The 19,692-nt window shown below is 40.5% G+C and overlaps 1 protein-coding gene across 1 annotated transcript; it reads right to left on the reverse strand.

The window, feature by feature from the left end:
- Window positions 1-239: 239 nt before the first annotated feature.
- LOC124657588 lies at window positions 240-18,812 on the reverse strand. Its single transcript, XM_047196115.1, has 18 exons — window positions 18,695-18,812; window positions 18,557-18,633; window positions 15,161-15,330; window positions 14,637-14,858; window positions 14,413-14,542; window positions 12,837-12,902; window positions 12,690-12,800; window positions 5,568-5,951; window positions 4,786-5,001; window positions 4,585-4,665; window positions 3,358-3,434; window positions 3,200-3,254; window positions 2,615-2,797; window positions 1,680-1,742; window positions 1,026-1,157; window positions 792-937; window positions 513-584; window positions 240-345 (listed from the first exon to the last, which is right to left on the reverse strand). Exons 1-18 carry the CDS (start codon window positions 18,810-18,812, stop codon window positions 240-242), a joined length of 2,409 nt encoding a protein of 802 aa, XP_047052071.1.
- Between the last annotated feature and the right edge of the window lie 880 nt (window positions 18,813-19,692).

Consider the following 19,692-nt stretch of genomic DNA (forward strand, 5'->3'; position numbering starts at 1 on the left):
GTCAAGATTCTGATCATAATTCGCGGCGGGTGTATAAAAAGAGATAACATTAATAGGGATCAATCAACAGTCAACTGGATAGATGCGCTATATATGCCACTTTTAAGAAGGAAGAAGCGTTGTACCAAATGGAGCGCAGAAGCAATGATCAAATGCATATATGCGCTACATATGCCGCTTTTAAGAAGAAAATGTGTTTTACCAAAATACTCGTACTCCTTGACTGGCTTTGGATTCCCCTAATCTGTTGATGATACAGAATTCTCGTTGTTGACGCTGCTATCACCATGTTCTTCATCATTAATTTCAATCACTGCTACTGCCTTCTCATGTGCAACCACAACCCTAATAGAGAAAGAGCAAGTGCTTTACTAGTATACCATAATAGGGAAAATTATTATCTAAATGGATGCAACATGGATATAAATAAGCTTATAAGCAGCCAATAAGGCTGCGTTCTTAGAACCAGTAAAAAGAAAATAAAAAAAAACAGAATATGTAAGACGGATTACCTTCCCGGCTCCATAAAACGTGTGAGACCTTTAACCGGTGAAAGGCTGCCAATGTGAAGTATTCTCTTGAGCCTACAAAATATGAAAACGCTCACCAGTTTACAACAAAGGTTAACACAATCACGTACGAAATAAATTTGTAAGCAAGCTTTTCGATCAGGCATCTATTGTAACATTCAACAACACAATCCATGATAGCTCTAATTGACATATGCGCAATCACATGTAAGGGTGACACATTCTAAAGGGGCTGTGCCACATGTTTCAATTGGTGATTACCTGAAATTACTGGAGCTCCAGAAGTTAATATGACCATCTTTTGTACCTGTAACTAGAAGTGGAAGACTCGGATGTGGAAGGACAGAACAAACTTCAGACCTGTGAGGTAGTGTACAAACGCACTCCATTTTCTGCATGTCCCATATCTTATTTCAAAAATGAGAAACATTATTAGAAATGCTATATAAATTAGGATGCAGAAGGACTAATGTATTTTTGAATGAAATAGTAAACCTTGGCAGTCCTGTCATCTGACCCAGTAATCAAATACTGCTGACCATTAACATGTGCGAAGAAATCAAGGCAGCCTACCTTGCCCGAGTCATCCAGAGTATGCTTAGATTTGGGAGAATCAAGACACCAAACCTGAACACCAATTATCAGAGCTTGCAATCAAGGTATAATAATAGAATAAGAAACCTACTCATCTTCTTTACTTGAAATTTTGCTTACTAGCAAAGAAAAAAGAGAGATAAAAGAAAAACCTTTACTGTCCCATCCTTAGATACACTAGCAAAACTGTTGTTGTCTTCTGGGTTAAATGCGACTGCCCATACATTATCTTTGTGTTCCTTAAATGTTTGCATGCACTTCCAGCCGAACCAGCCGTCCCAGTTCCAGAGCTTCATTTCCGTACAACATGCTGATAGCACATACGACTTGGTTGGGTGAATGGCTAGTGAATATGAATAGGGCTGGCTACCGTGTGCTTTGATACTCGTGATTTTTTGCATATCCTTTTTATAATTGTACACATCGATGCAACCATTATTCAATGCAACTAGAAACCATCCCTTACGTGCAATAAATTTAACAGACCAAACTGCAGTAAGAAGAATCATCTTATTAGCATATCTGTGGATGGTGGAAGACACCTATGCTACTAACAAAGATATCAGAGAGCTTGCCTATAGCTCCATCTGGGACTTGAACTGAACGACCCATAGGTGTCTGGGAGAAAATATAAATGAGTCATCTGTTAGTCCAATGCAAACCACAGAAGAGTACATTTGCCAGTGCATACCGAGCTATTTATGATGATGACCCTTTGCATTATCCACGGTATAGAATTATAATACTCCCTCTAATTTAAATTAATTGACTCAAACTTTGCCTAGATATGGATGTACCTAGACGTTTTTGTTAACTAGATATATTATGTCTAGACAAAGTCTAGGCAAAGTTGAGTCAATTAATATGAATGGAAGGAAGTACTATTAAATAAAAATGGATGTGGGACTTCCCCTACAATATTCGGTCAAAAGAATACTAATTTTAAAACTACCATGAGAAGATGTTTTCTGGCTAGAAGAAAATCTCTAGAAGATCTTTAAAATGGCCAAGCCCATACAAAAATGGTTGTTCTAAGGTTTTGCGCGCTCGTAAAAAAAATCTGGGCCCTTGTAAATTCGGCCGCATGAGTGGTATATCTAGGGTTTGGAATGGAATTTATGGTACAAAATCCCCATTCTGCCTGGCAGCCTGCCGCTTGGTTCCACCCGCTGCAGGCACCGCCGCCACCTGATCTGCCACATCCGTGGCCAGATGTGGCCTGTTAGAATCCCCCCAAGAAGGGCGATCTCAGGCGCGTGCTCAAGGCGCTCTTCGCGGACAAACAAGGGCCCTTGGAGTGGGCTGCTCGAGTTGCGCGAGCCGTTCATCGCTGCCTGCGGGCACTATGCGAAGGAGGGTGCTCGCGGGCTGCTGCGCCAGGCTTCCCCGTACTGCTGGCGTCCTCCCTTTAGAGGAGAACGGGGACGACAAAAACGTCACCGAGGACGAGGAGAGGGTGACGACACGGTTGATGAGCGGCCGCGACGCACCACCGTGACCAAGGCGAAGTGCCACTGCGAGGCAGATGGTGCACACGAGGCATTCAACTGGACCAGCTGGCCGAGGCTCGCCTGGCTGCGTGGGCCAAGGAGGTGCCCCACCAGCCCTTCGTCGACCCTCACCGTCTCTGCCACATCTGAAGGCCCTGCTGAAGTATCCCGGTTGCCAACTTTCTATTAGTGTTAGGCCCCAGTTAAATCGTAGTTTTAATTCTCGAACTATCTATCTCTGAAATCCATGTGTGCCAATGTTTCTATTTATCTACAAATGATGATCTATTTTTCAGTGTCGAAAAGTGTCTTTTAAAATTTTACAGTCTAATTGTAAGGTATCGGTTCTGGCAGACGAATTGCCATACCAAAAAAAAACAGTTTGAAGAGATACCACAAACGGGTTTTTAGGTATGGCATTTTAGGTATCTGCTAGACATTCTCTAAACATGAACGTCGATGCTACTGACATTGGTTTATGGTATGGCTTCCATGGACCAATAGGAATCATATGTTTTACTAGTATTTGCCAATCAAGTGAAACTTTATATGCACTATATACTGAGACAATACACGGTAACTTGCCTGCGTGTCACAGTTCCATACATGAAGGTAACCTAATGAATGACCTGTTAAAATCCTGCATAATGAGAAGGTATTTAACGCAATATAATATCATACAATGCACTCACTTGAAACAAAGCTATTAATATTTGATTGCTCGTACTAAGCTCAACACTCACAATGGCTCTGTCTGATTTGCATCTATGGTGTTGATGTATTGACCTAGCATGGAATGAATATCGTCCGTCAATATGATCTGATAGAACAAGATTCTTGTCATCATTAGAAAAAAACACAAAAGACATGGAAGATCTAGGGAAGAATGAAAAGAAAAATCATACCTTCATTGAAGGTGGCATTGACTGCTATACCATCAATGCATGAACAAAAGAGAAACAAAAGAAAGCATAAGTACATATGAACTCAATGCCACACTACAATCAGCCAGATGAATAAATTTAGTTGGGGTATATTTCTTAATAGTCTTGAATCCTCTACTGTCTAATATACAATATTATCAAATTCTCTCATTGAACATAGCTTGTAAACTAACGGCAGTTACTTAAATGGAAATTGATGAGGGGAGGCTTTTTGGGTAAAAAAAACCATGGCTTGTGAATGACTTGCTGAGATTAGAAATAGTATCGAGTCATTTCTGGACTAATTGGTACTACTAGTTTGGCTGTGTTGTTTCCTTTTCAGAAAAAGAACCTCTTCTCTAAAATTACATTAATATGTCTATTTCAAAGGAGGAAGAGAAATTTCCAGGTTGCCTCTAATAAACATGAGATTCCTGCCGTGTAAGCGATAAGAAGATCTCTACCAGACAGCTAACAGTGTCGACTAGGAAATAACTATTTCTAAATCGATGAGAAATAGCTATTTCTAAGCTGTTTGAGCTATAGATATTTAGTACATTCTTTAATTCTAAAACAATGAGAAAGAACTATTTCTATGTCGAGTAAGCTATAGACACCCCTTATCTTTTTCGTTTCTGAACTTCCAAGATCAATTATGTTTGTCGTGAAAATATATCGCCTGGCCCTTGATTCGTAACACATACTTCACCTAACCATAATAATATCAACTCTGTTCCGATACCGGCTGAAACATTAGTTTGATTAGGTAAAACAGAATACCTAAGAGATCGTATTTCTTAGCCTCCTAAATCTCGATCAATTTTAGTAGTTTGAATACTATTCTGGTGCATTACATTGTATGTATAGTTCAATAAGAGGTGGGGTCATCATTGTAGAATACCGTACTCAATGCTTTCAAGTAAATTTATTTAAGAATCTTCTAGGACATTACGTGCTATGTACAGTTTTGGCCAACCAAGGATTGAACACCCGTAGTAAACAATATTCCACTTAACCACAAAAACATGTTGACTTGAACAAACTGACCTCAATTCTTGTCTCTCCTTGCAGAGCACAAACACCTTTCAAAGTCACTTTATGCACAGCATTACCCAACTCTTCCGCATTCTGAAAATGTTGCATGCACCTGTCTTTGTCACTGTGAATTTCGTAATACCTACTGGTCTGCAGGATTAAATCGACGTTTCTTTCTTGTGGTGGGTTTTCTTGTTTCTTCATTGCCACTACGAGAGTGTAAGTGGTCCAAGGGTCCACAATGCCAAATGTCGGCAAGCTGTGTAAGAAGCACGTCTCCTCATTGCTCTTGTTCAGAAGCACAAATGCCACTTTTTCATCTGTATTGTTTGTTAGGTCGAGTGATCGTGCCACCAGCTTGTTGGGTTCAAAGCAAAAGTGGAGCTCAAGCGGGTGGACGTCAAGAAGCGTGCTGAATTCTGGGATTACCTGAAAGAAAAGAGATCTTGCAATCAACACCCAGTATATTTCCTGCCAAATTCCTATTAGTTTCATGAGTAAACATGCTTAATTCTGCACGTTGTTGACTTTTTCAAAATTTCAGCTGGAAATTCCCGTTGCTAGTACAAGAAAGGCAGTATGTATATATACCCAACACAACCACACATGTAGACATGTGTGTGCCTTACATGTGTGTTGAAGTTAATGCAACCTAACTAAATTTTGTAGAGCTAACAAGCCACGAGATTGTGCTGCAAAAGTACAAATACTAGGGGAAAACGTACTTAGCCCGATGTAATATACTCCCTTTGATTCATATTAATTAACTCAACTTTGTCCAGGTACATAGTATCTAGTCAACAAACGTGTCTAAATACATCCATATCTAGACAAAGTTGAGTCAATTAATTCTGATCGGAGGGAGTAACATATTGGTGCTAATGGTTTGCTGATAGGGTGTTGCAAAACACATCTGCTTCCAACTGTTCTAAAGATGGGAAATCCAAATACTTCCAGCATTAATGTTATTATTATCTTCATAGAAGGAAGCTCACCTCGGGGTCAAAAACAACATCCAGATTCACCTCATCAACAATATTACCCATGGATTTATTGAATGTGGCTGTAGTTATATGTTCAGTTGCAAAACCATAATTCACTCTGGTACTCCGCACGATGAACTCGTTGGCACGCTTTGGTGCCTTGTACTGTGGTTGCAATGTTATGTCAACATCGAACTTGGAATGTGGCGGAACGATGCCTTGGTGTGGTTCTGTGCAGTACGGCAGGAGGCTCATTTTTTGGACCTCGAAGGCCATGTAAGAATCTGTCTCATTAGTTAGCTGGAGTAAGCATGCCATCTCTTTGATAGGCTCAAAAGGAAAATGCAGCTCGAGCGGCTCAATCCCAAGCATATCATCTTCCAAGTAAGGGCTTATCTGCTAGAACAGAGCAAGATCCATGACCATGAACATATATAGTCCCTGCCTATAGTCTCATAAGCAGTAGTTTTGACTAAGGAAATAAGATATATATGTTACAGGATATGACAAGAGATAATGAATTAATGCAGCTCTTCAATCAAGTGTTTCCTGAAGATGAGACATGGTAACATGCATTTGTTGGTCGTGCATAGAACTTGGATTACAACAGTATTCAGTTTACATGCTTCCATAAAGCTATAAACCGGACATGGTGTTTTGGCTCATAGGTCAAATGTGCCTATTATGAATAATGCATGTCATATTTATTTCGAAATGTCAAAAAATTCTGAAAACAAATCTGTGTGTACATCCTGATATGCTATGTTCACACACAAAAATTTGTGGGAGAAAGACATTATTTTGTCGGATATGCAAAAAAAAAAACAATATATCATGATAGGCTATTTTGGAGCACCAAAAATTGTCTTTTTTACACAAGTCACAAAAAATGTCAATTTTTGGCGAATTTTTTTGTGCGTACACCTAAAAAAAGATATCCGCTATAAACCCTCTTAAAATGTGATGATTAACTGTATGTTTGGAGGACTAAGGCCATGCATCACTGTTAGACAACTGTTGGTGTATCTGTTGGGCTATCTTCTTGTTCTCTGTTGTGGCCCATTTGGCCCAGCCCAGTCCTGACCTATATAAGGTGCCTCTATCTCTGTAACCCTAAGATGAGAGAGTTCCTCCCTGCAGCCTCCTACCTCAGGTTAGGCCCTCACCTCTGTCCACATGGTATCAGAGCAAGGGGCAGTGAGGGCAACGACGGGAATGACTGCCGATCTGGAAGCCTAGTCTGCTGTGGCTGCTAGGAGGAAGAGGAAGAGGAAGGGAGTAGGCTGCTGCGGTGGCTGGGAGGAAGAGGAAGGGAGCAGGGCTGCTGCGGCGGCAAGGAGGGGAAGGCGAGTGACAAGTAAGGAGACGAAGAGGCATCCTGCGGGTAAGTCCTTTGGTGGTTACTGAGAGGTTAGTTTGGTGTCAAGCATGGGGGACAACGGGGATTTGGCCAAGGCTGCGGAGAAGCTGGCGGAACTTATCACTACCAAAGGAGATGGAGGAGGATCTGCTGGAGGGGAGCAATCGTTTCCCATACCATCATCGGTCGAAACTTGAGGCTGCCGGCGAATGAAATCAAGTTGGAAGGAGTGGCCAACTATCTCCGGTGGTCAAGGAGGGCACTCGTTGATTTTGAACTCGAAAGGGCTGGATGAACGTGTGAGTGGTGAAGGCTGCAGAACCAGCGGACAAGACCAGTCCGGAATGGAAACGAGTGGAATACCATAAATTCTCCGATTGTGGCATGGTTGCTTAACTCTTTGGTTCCTAACATTGCTGCTTACCGTAGAGGCACTCACAAAAGCTTCGGAGGTATGGGACACCCTATCAAATCTTTATTCGGAAAGGGGAACATTATGTTGATTGCTTGAGATTGAAGATAAAGTGCATGACTTGCAACAAGGAAACAAAACTGTGATGGCATATGTGGCTGAGTTGCGGCATCTTTGGGGAGATTTAGATCATGTTGATCCTCCGGAACTTGCCCATGGGGAATGTGTGAGTGCTTCGCCGCAAGCTGGATTGAACGTCGGCGAGTCATGAAGTTCTTGAAGGGTCTTAATCAAGATTTTGAGGGGAGAAGGGCTGCTTTACTGCATCAAACCACTACCCCTTCTCTAAAAGAAGCCATTGCAGCTATGTCCAGAGAGGAAGTGCGTCTGAATATGACGAAGGGAAGCGATTCTGTCCCTCATCCAACCTTCTACACTAACGAGAGACAAGAGATGAGAGACTCGCTATACTTGTGGGCGGAAGGGACACTTGAAGCATCGGTGTACCTCCTTTGCTACATCCGAGTAGAGGGAGAGGAGGATACACACATGGCGAGAGGAAGCTACAGAGGAAGAGGTGATGGCAGAGGTAGTGGACAGCCATATGGACAGCACCATGGAAGAGGTGGTGGACAGCACTATGGCAGAGGTAGTGGACAGCCATATGGATATCAGTATGGCAGGGGTGGAGGACAGCAGCACACTATATCACCCAAGGCACATATGGCGGCAGCTTCGAGTCAACTACCGGTACCTCTCGGGGACAATCAAAGGAAGAAGGACAAAATGAAGCAACCTTTGGGAACTTTGCTCACTATGTCTACAAAGATGAAGGTAATATTGATAGAGTTTCTATAGCCACTCATAATGCTAATTCAGATTGGATTCTTGATTACGGAGCATCCAAACATGTTACTGGAAATATTAGTGAGTTTGACTCTTATACTCGGTATCCTTCCACACATAGAGGCACTATCCAAACAGCGAGATGGCACAGACACAATCTATAAAAGGGGAGGGTCGGTGCAATGTACACCCAACATAAAATTGTCATCAGTTCTACATGTTCTCGCTTTTCCGAGTAAATCTGCTATCTCTAAGTGCCTTGATTGATCGAGCAGGACTACCGTATAGTAGTTGATAGATATATGTGTTTAATTCGGGAAAGGGAGAGCAGCAAGAAGATTGGGACTGCAACCAGGCATAGAGGTCTTTGGCACATAGATCGTGACAAGATGGGGCATGATGCTAGTTACGTAGCTTGCTTGCGATTGTTGGAGGAAAGGAGAGTATGGCACTAGTTCATCATTGTCGAATGGGTCACATGGCGTTTGATAAAATGTTTCGAGTTTTTCTGATGTAATGAATGGAGTGGACAAAACCAAATTATGTTGTGATGCTCGCGAATATGCTAAGCATACAAGAACCTCTTATGTTAGTAGAGGGATCAGAAGTGTATCCCCATTTGTGTTAGTGCACTCGATGTATGGACGTGTCTGTTGTGTCGATAAGTGGCATGAAGTACTTTGTGACTTTTATTGACTGCTATTCCAGAATGACTTGGATCTATCTTATGCGTCACAAAGATGAAGTGTTCACTTGTTTCCGAGTTTTTGTGCCTATGTGAAAAACCAATTCAATGTTCGGGTGCAAGTGATCGGAAGCGATAATGGTGCCGAATATATCAACAAACCTTTTCTTTGCTTTCTTATCTTCGCAAGGTATACTTGCACCGGACTTCATGTCCCGACACTCCTCCCCGAATGGAGTTGCTGAGCGGAAGAATAGGCACATTCTTGAAGTGGCTCGATCTCTTATGTTTACCATGAATGTTCCAAAATTCTTATGGAGTGAGGCGATTATGACTTGCTACATATTTGATCAACGAGAATGCCTTCAAAGATTCTAGGTATGCGGTCTCCTTGCCAACTCCTTCTAAATAACAATGACTTTGTTGTACCACCCAAACTCTTTGGCTGTACATGTTTTGTAAGGGATCACGGGCCATCCGTTGGCAAGCTAGATCATCGGGCTATCAAATGTATCTTTATTGGCTATTCCTCCGGACGGAAGGGTTACAAGTGTTGGAGTCCCACCGACGGGAGGACATTTGTAAGCATGGATGTTACGTTTCGCGAGTCGGAACCATTTTATGACTGGTGAGAGTGATCTTAGTGGCTTGTTCCGGGGGCTTGACCATCTTGGTGATGCTCAAGAGGGGAGCAACAGCAAGGTGCTTGTTCAAGAGCAGCAAGATGGTGACCAACAACAACATCAACAATTTCCTATTGTTGCGGAGATTCCTGCAATTCTGGTACACCTACACCACCTAGACTCGTACCACCACAAAGATGGCTGCGAGAATCCACTTGTGTACTCTAGAAGACAAGTACAAAGGGAACAAGTAGATGCACCGGAGGAGCAACAAGACCGAGGGCGGGGGAGCAACCCATTGGACCGAGAAAATCAAGGAAGTACAAGTGTAGATTCTGAGAGGAGAATCAATCTCGGACTCGAGTCCAATAATAGCCTAGACTTGCCAATTGCAATAAGGAAAGGGATAAGAAATGTTGGGCCCCCAAAGCGACTGAGTTATGATGACTATGACATAGGAAATTATATTTCTTACGAGGCATTGTCACCCACTTTTCGGGCTTTTGTTGCTTCACTACAAACTGTATCTGTTCCTAAGGATTGGAAGGCAGCCAGGTTGGACCCGAGATGGTGCAATGCTATGATGGAAGAGTTAGAGGCCTTGAAGAAAAATAAAACATGGGAGTTAACGAGATCTCCCTAAAGGAAAGAATACGATGAGGTCTGTAAGTGGATCTATTACGTAAAACAAAATGCAAAAGGAAAAGTGGAGAGATATAAGGCAAGACTTGTGGCAAGAGGATATAGTCGGACTTATGGCATTGACTATGATGAGACATTTGCACCGAGTGGCAAAAATGAGCACCTTGTCGTAATTTTGATCTCTTGTGCGGCAAATTTCGGATGGCCCTTGCATCAACTTGATGTCAAAAATGCATTTACGCATGGTGATCTTCAAGAGGAGGTGTATATGGAGATGCCACCAGGATTTGTCGGACACTGAAACTAAAGGAAAGGTATGTAGGCTGAAGAAATCTCTATATGGTCTCAAACAATCTCCACGGGCCTGGTTTGACAGAGTTCGGACAAGTGGTGTGTGGCATGGGTTATGGTCAATGCAATGGAGACCATACCTTATTTTACAGAACATTCGGAGCGAGAAAATCACTATCCTTGCTGTGTATGTTGATGATATTATCATCACGGGAGATGATGTTGTGGAAATCGCAAAGCTGAAAGGATGCTTGAGTCGAGCCTTTGAGGTGAAAGATTTGGGAAAACTTAGATACTTCCTTGGAATAGAAGTTGCAAGATCGTCAAAAGGGATATCACTATCTCAAAGAAAGTATACATTGGATCTCTTAGATGATATGGGCATGCTGGGGTGCCGAGTGGCTTCAACACCTATTGACCGAACACTAAAATCACAAGCAGAAGTCCGGAGAACCCATAAACAAGGAGAAATATCAAAGACTTGTTGGGAGACTAATATACTTATGCCACACGAGACCGGATATATCATTTGCGAGTAAGTGTACTTGAGTCGCTATATGCATGATCCAAGGGATGGACACCGGAAGCAGCTCAAAGAATCTTGAGATACTTGAAGGGCACTCCGGGAAAAGGAGTGTTGTTTAAAAGTAATGGACACCTAAATGTAGATGGATATTGTGATGCGGATTGGGCTAGGCTGCTTAGATGATCGAAGATCCACCTCGGGTATTGTGTTTTTGTTGGAGGAAATTTGGTGTCATGGAGAAGTAAGAAACAATCTGTTGTCTCGAAATCAACGACCGAAGCCGAGTACGGAGCTATGTCACGGGGCACGGGTGAAATGTTGTGGGTACGAAACCTTCTAAGAGAGCTGAAAATTTTAAGGCAAGGAAGCTTGAAAGTGTGGTGTGATAATATGTCTGCCATAAACATAGCAAATAACCCCTGTCCAGCATGAGCGAACTAAACATGTGGAGATAGACAGATTCTTTATTAAAGAAAAGATTGATGCGAGGGATTATCTCATTGGCTTATGTGAGATCGGGACAACAAGTGGCAGCATTGTTTAACAAAGGGATCCGGGCTCAAAGGAGTGTAATCTTGCCTGTGCCAAGATGGGGATGATTGACATTTATCACCCATCTTGAGGGGAGTGTTAGACAAGCTGTTGGTGTATACTGTTGGGCTATCTTCTTGTTCTCTGTTGTGGCCCATTTGGCCCAGCCCAGTCCTGACCTATATAAGGTGCCTCTATCTCTGTAACCCTAAGATGAGAGAGTTCCTCCCTGCAGCCTCCTACCTCAGGTTAGGCCCTCACCTCTGTCCACAATCACTAAAGATGTTTTTACATGTGTGCCTACTGAAACTGCAGGTTAATCTCGAGAAGCTCATTGAAATATACCAAAAGATAGTGAGCATGTACATATAACGGTTGGAATAACAATTTACTTGGCTCCAACTGTAGTTGTTTTAGATTCAGAAGAGTATTCATGTCTTCCAACTGAACATGCCCTACTCGCCAGTAAATAACTTTGATAGTTTTTAGGAGAACTAGAAAACTAACCAATTTCCTGAGAAGATCGTAAATACGCAACTCATAATGAGTAAAAATAAAAACTATATCTGTGCAAAAATAAGCTAGTCAAATACATCATGCATGGTTTTATAAATTCAAAATTCTCACAAAATAAGCTTGTCCATCCTACGAGCAAGGTGAATAAGACGGCGAGGACAACGGGTATGGCCATATAGGAAATAGGGAATATTTGTTATAGGACATCGCTATTTTCTAGCATTTGAAAAAACACACTTCCAGATTGTGCCTTTACCAGGTACCATTACAATTTTGTGGCACATTTGCATGAACATACCGCATGGCCACAAAAGTGCACATCCCAGGCAAAAGTGCAAAACTTTCCATTTTGAGCCATGCGGTGTGTTCTAGCAAATGTGCCACAAAATTGTAATGGTGCCTTGCAAAGACAGAATCGGGTTGTGTATTTCAACAAATGCCAAAAACAAATAACGGTGTCCTGTAGCAAATTTTCCCTTGGAAATATTATCTGGAAGGAGCATGCGGGCCTTTCATGGAGATACTACTAGCAACTACACATTTTTTGCAGGCGATGCTTAAGTTTTGTATTGTCAGACTTTCTAAGATCTGAATGAATGAAATACTAATTGTTCTTTTATAAAACTGGTTTATGACCATGAGAACAAAATAATTCCATCAGAACAAAGAAAATAGCTCTTTGGAAGATCAGGAGACATTTACCTGGCCAACTGTAAATTCATTGTCATTACTGATTTGTGAATTAGTGCTCGCCAATTCGTTGATAGCACGCACTATGTCCAATATAAAAGGCCGGTTGCAAGGGTCAGATTCCTGGCACTGAAGCCCTATATCAATGCATTTACTTACTTGTTGGTAACCAAGTGGACTTCTATTTCCTGTTTTTCTCCATCTGTGCATCCATCTTCGGAGTACCTGCCATTTCACAAACGGATATAGACAATGCCCAGACATTGAACATACAATCTAAACCAGGCACGCGCGCACATTTATATGATTAAGCAACCCAAGAGGGTTCGCTTGTCGTGCGGCAGGGAAAGGATGGAAGCACACACACAAAAAAAACTATGTTGGACATGAGAGTGGTATGGGACAAGCAATTGCCCAGCCTAAGTACATGCTATGATATGCAGATCATAGGTTTAGTAGTGTTCTCTCAAAAAGAGGCTCATCACTGTCTGAACTGACCAAAAGAGTGAAACTATTCATTTTATCCTATTAGCTCAACAACGGTGCACATCAACGGATAATAAAAGTAGTATCACACAAATAGCCACCATCGCTGAGCTCAGCCTCTGATACGACCTCGGCTTCCACTCAATATATACAAGGTCCACACGGTCACAGCCAATGTACCTCATGCTTGAGGATGAACAGACCTGGCTGCCTCCAAATTGATTGTTTATAGGAGTAATAAAGATTAGATAACAAGCCCTTTTGTGTATAATACACCTTAAGTTATTCCCCACCAAACTCACACATAATCATTTCTCTCTAACTCTGATACCTTTTCCTAAGCACTCTGGATGCTTTATTTACTTAAAAAGATATTAGCTAGAAATAAATGTGAATGATAGGATAAATGAGCTTTCTCGCTGCAAGTACATAGTCCTAGAGTGAAGGCAGCTTCTAGTAGCTATTTTTACACATATTCTGTGGATAAAAAAGGTAAGAGGACTAGTACAACTTCATATGTATTTGTTTGCTCTTGTAAACTGTCCACAATATCACCAGATACTCCCTCCGTTCTGAAATAGTCTACATTCTAGCTCCAAAATTTGTTCTGAAATACTCTACATTTTAGCTTTTAGTCAACAACAACACTGAAAACGAGGTGGGTTTACTCTCTTTATTGGATGTTGTTATTTTCAATGTAGCTTGGATTGGTTGCTGGAATATCTAAGTAGTACTAATAAATGCACTACTAATTTGTCTCATTTTTTCTAGAATGTAGACTAAATCAGAACGGAGGGAGTACACAACAATCTCAATCCAATTTTTAGATTGTAAAAATTGGCATATACAATAGTACCTACACGAAAGAGGTTTATCTAGTATTGTGTGATTCTATATTTGAAATTGTGGGTAGCTACTTCGGTTCATGACAGTTTCTCCTGTCAACAAATATAGGAAAAAGATCTACAAGGAACAGAGATGCCAACCACACTTCTATAGGTAAACTTCCATGCATCTAATAGCAGGTGTCCAGAGAAGTTCATCATTTCGCTACACAATTCCCACATTCCACCAAAGCTGTTATGTACTGTCCAGTTTAATGTGAGATATCACATAGTTCATTTTTTATTTTCTTCCAGGTATAAATTAATTAGGAATACTCAGAAAAATTGTAACAACATGCAAAGGCAAGAAAAAATGATTTTTTTTGAAGGACCATTTTCATGTGGTGAGATAAAAGCACTCTTACAATATATTTGTTATCATCAGGAATACTCTTCTGTCCTGTCACCAGTTCAGTGATTATAATGCCCAAACTATATATGTCACATTTGAATGACATCTTGCCACTGTGTAGATATTCTGGAGCACAATATCCTCTGGAAAAGAGATAGTTTCACTCATTATGGAAACAACATCATGGCATAAGAGAGTAACTACCAGGAAATACAGTTTGTTCTTTAGATAGCTTACAGTGATCCGAAACGGTCTACAGTCATAGTTTGTGACATTTCATCAAGTCTTGATAGACCAAAGTCCGTAATCTTCGGCACCATATCATTGTCTAATAGTATGTTGTCAGGCTTCAGATCCATATGATATATACGCTTTTCCTTGTGCAGATAATATAGACCATCACATATTCCTTTTATTATTTGGTAACGTGCACTCCAATCAAGTCCCCTCAATTCATCTACAAAGAAAAGGTGGCAAGAATTTGTTGGACATTTGATTTGTGCATGCTAACTTGCATACTGAATGAATAACATTTTCATATGTTGCAATCTATCCCTTATTGATTATGGATTGTCGGTTGAGAACTACAAGTGGAAGAAAATAAGATATAAGAAATAAGTAAAACAGATTATTTTATTCCAATTTCTGTTTAAAAGAACAGCTGCATACCAGTAATATGCTTTTGCAGGTTTCCGTTGTTGATATACTCGAAGCAGAGAAGTCTTTCTCTTATCTCGGCATAAATATGTTCTCTTGATCCTTCAAGTTTTATTGCTGTCTGATCTGTACTAGCACAATAGCCAAGAAACCTGACTATATTTGGATGGCTAGTCGTCAAAAGGCTATTAACTTCACGATAAAATTGCTTCTCATTAATTGTATGGCTGTTCTTAATCCTCTTCACAGCGACATTTCCGTTTGGGAGGACACCCTGTTTGAAAATATACAATCACTTATGGACCAAGGATGTGATGTGAGACTTGTCAGAATTTTGAGCAAGTTCAGCCTGTTGTGACAATTTTGAAGGTGCGATGCAATGAAATAATAGAGGAAATAGGGTATGTAATACCCTAGGATCACACAAAAAACTGAGAGTGTTGTGGCGTCAGTAGAGTCCAGCCAGGTTAAAATTAGGTTAAAGAGTCCTGTTCGGTTACTAGTCTAGACAGATTAAAGAAATAGGGTTATATCTGAGAGTCCTATTCCTAGTGGATACTTCAAGTCATAGTCGGTTTGTGCATCAAGTCTCCTGACGTTGGTCCTCCTATAAGAGGGCATGTATCTGGTGTCTTTTGGGGAGGAAATCCAGTTTGTGGTAGCGTGGCCACAACAAGAGAGAGATAGAGAGCACATAGTAGACGCATCAAAACCCACTTACCACGCACGTTCCGTACACATGCTAAGAAATATTTGAGGCCCCAACTTATGGCACCACAAGCTAGCCACTGAACATGCAAATGTGTTTTTACTCCAAACACCGCACACTTATCAAGTTAACTTTGCAATTCCGGAAACATACCACCCAAAGAATTTGACATGAAATATATGCCACGGAATTAGGTGATACTTTAGACTTGCAACAACCTTGATATTTAGTTAATTACAAGCTAACATTTCGATTGTTAACATAATTTAGCTACAATAAGAGCTGCACCCAGAGGTAAAGTACATTGCTATTCTTGGGATCTTTATGAACTATGCCTATTTTATACATAAATAGAAACTTACCTTATAAACCGTTGCGAATCCACCATGGCCAATTTCTCGCTTTTCAGAGAAATGTGCTGTAATGTTCTTCAAAAGTGCAAGTTCTAGATTCGTCGGTTTCTCTCTTCCATCAAGTATATGCTCCAACACATGAGGTTCCATATATCTATTACCAAATCCAGCGCAGACAGTTTCAGCATTGCAACAACCAAAATATTATTTTTTCCTTTAATAGATCATAGTTGCAGGAGAACTGGTAGAATGACTAGAGTGATTCTTTTTCCCAACAGCACGACCAATCTAATAAATAGAATTGTGTTGACTAATTATTTTGTGCCAAAAATAATTTATAGTAACTCTAAGTATAACATGTGGTTTTTCCGTTATTAGTATGATAGCGGAAACTGGAGTTGTTGCTCTGCATGGGTGAAAGTTACAATTAATAGCACACTGCAACTGAGTAGAATTTGACCTAGTAACAGCATCATCAACTAATAAGCAAGCTGTATAGAACAAACTAGATCGCCACATCAACAAATGGAAGGGTTGTTACAGAACTAAGAGCTGGGCTATTGCATCGAGTCTACAGTCACATAACCAGTAGGCCACGTTATGTACCATGCGTCTTTGATACATTGGGTTATTGCACAATATAAAACAGATGTTATGTCTCCAAAGAACAAAAGTAGCGTCTTAGTTTTTGAAAAATATCTGACATCAGTACAATCCGTCAGCCTTGTTCTGTCAATCCAAAAGCATACTGGCAACTAAATTGTGAGCTAAATCCAAGCTATAATATGATACTTTTTATCCAACCAAGTAGATTTAGCAGAAAAATGCTGAACAATAAAATTACTTAGCTTAGATACTTAGATTGCTTGGGAGATGCCTTCAGAAATCCATAGCAACTAATGAGCTATGATAGCAAGAATTGCATCAGCGAAGTAGGTATCTACTGGAAGCTTATCCTGTCTTTGCAGGTATTATACAATTTACAAAGTACGAAATAGAATTCATATGCAGCTGTCCAACAATGTACGAACACTGTAATAAAGAGAGACAATTTGTTTTGAAGATGTATACAATTTTTTATTAAAAAATTGCTTGCATGAAATAATAATTATATTCCCACTGTTCAAAGGCTAAACTTCTAAGTAGCACCAAACAGATCTAGGAGTTAAAAGGGTAATCAAACACTCATAAACATTTCAGATCTGTATAGAACTCAATCAGAAGTGTACAGATTGTACAAATGAAAGATAGCTGGTGCATCGAGTCAAAAGTAAACACCAAAGAGTTGGAGCAATTACTGTGAAAACCTCCAAGTAGAAGAGAGGTGCAAGCAGATTATGCTGGAACTTCTGGATCCACCTACAAGATTGCGGTTGCATAGAAATCAAGAGCTGGGGAAGTAGAGACGTTATGTATACGCGAGATCGGTTGAATTTCAAATTTAGTTGTTATAAAGACCTAACCGATTAGATTTCAAAATTAATTAGCAACATCAGATTAGGGTGTTGTATGTTATGGCTGACAGGGTAACCACTAAGGACAGTAGGTGATAGCAGACAAGCAGAGTAGACTTCGCAATTAACAACTTCAGACTAGAGCATATATGGATTAGGGTGATGTTTCATGGATGTTGAGGCCCAGCTAAGGGAAACCACCTACATTAGGTGAGAATTAACATATGGGGAAATTTGACACTATAATTTTCCGTTGTGTGTTAAGAAACGCTAAATGCCTGGTATTTTAGTTGGTGTAAAATCATTAAATGGGAACCACTAGGTGAGTTCATATTTGATTCAGTACGCACCACCCTGGCATTTTTAATCGGTGCAAAATCGTAAAATGGGCACCACTACTTGTGTTAATTTTGATTCAGTTGACACCACCCTGGCATTTTTAATCGGTGCAGAATCATGGCATGAGATCCTCTACTTTTGGTTGGGCTTTGATTTGTAGTACACAAAAGAGCAACTAGGAGTGTTTCTGCACCCGGGTGCATATCCACCCTTTATCTGAAATGCATTTTGATCATATTTAAAAATGTTAAACAAATATAAAAGAATGACTCGTGTATATCTTGATTCTTGACATGTTACATGCTAACAAAGTTGTTTCAACAAAAACCAATATGTTTTGTGGCATGTGTAAAAAAGATAAATTTTGGTCCTAAAATAATCCATTTTTGGAGACATTTTTTTGTCTTTTTTCACATAGGGCATAAATTTGTCGGTTTTATGTGAAACTTTACACGCGCACATATAACATGTTCCTCTATATGCGCAAAAAATTCTTAAAATATGTTTTATACATACCGGGTGCATATTGAGTTTTGAATTTCCGAACCAAAGTAGTACAACTCAAGAGAGTGTGGAGGCGCCGACAGGCTGGATGATGAAACAGCAACATTTCCATTTGGTTCTTCAAGTGAGAGCAAAATATACAGGAACTGAAACATTTTCGTACTGGAAATGGCTAAAAGGGGCGGTGAGCAGTTCAGCTATAGGAGATATCAATTTTGCTAAAAGATGGTGAGTAACGGAAATTGAAGTTCACATAGGAGAAGTCCCCATATTTCATACCGGCAGTAGCATTGGCTCTGGCGAGCGACTCCGATAGATCTCTGTCGGAGGGATTCGAGTCGTCGTCGGTGGTGGCGGCTGGTTTCTTCGGCCGTCTCAAAACGTCGACCACCACCATGGCGAGGTCCGCTTCCCCCAGACATACAGTAGCGGCGCGACGGTGACGAGACTGACGGACGAGCCGCCGCCATGTTCAGGAGCATCCTCCTCCGTCCGGCGATATCTTGGCTGAATCATCAATGATGGGCCAGCTCAGGCCATCAACTCTACCTTTTGTTTTTTAAACAAGCCCATTCACTCAACCTTTGTCCCCATGAGGCACACACAACGTAAATATGTTCCCTCAAAAAATAAAAACACAACGTAAATATGTAATTCTAAAAGAAGAAACAACAATGCAAATATGTGTTTTTATGTTGATTAGTTGAATGCTTCTGGGTTGATACGGTTTCTACGCCTTTATGTTATGTTATCTAGCATAGTGCAAGGCTCGTGCATTGCTAAAAAAAATCCAAAACATCAAGTTTTATTTTAGTCCATAATTAGGTGTCATCAATATCGTATAAACCGTGTTGCCACAAACACTGGCATCATCTTCTTCCTCTAATGTCCTTCCTTGTAAGATGACATGCTATTGTTTTGGTTGTTTCTACCTCTTTAATAAACTTCCAGCTCTATCTTAAGTTTATTGTATTTTTGAATTTCAACATAACCATAATTTGGTTTAGGTTGCCTTCACTAATGAGCAACAACACATTAAATGATCATGTCAATTGCATTGTAGTGTGGTTTAGATTGACTTGATGCATGTGGTTTTGTTCAACATATCAATATGTACCTGATGGATACAGACAATGGCATGCTGGTTTTCTCGTTAATTGTTATATACATTCTCTTACATATTTCTCTCTCGGGTAAGCGTTTGACGCCTATCAAATAGGGTATGATCTAGATCTTCGACTGTTTCTACTCCAGATTGTCCAAATCCAATAGCGTTG

Source organism: Lolium rigidum, chromosome 5 (assembly GCF_022539505.1).
Source record: "Lolium rigidum isolate FL_2022 chromosome 5, APGP_CSIRO_Lrig_0.1, whole genome shotgun sequence".
NCBI lineage: Eukaryota > Viridiplantae > Streptophyta > Magnoliopsida > Poales > Poaceae > Lolium > Lolium rigidum.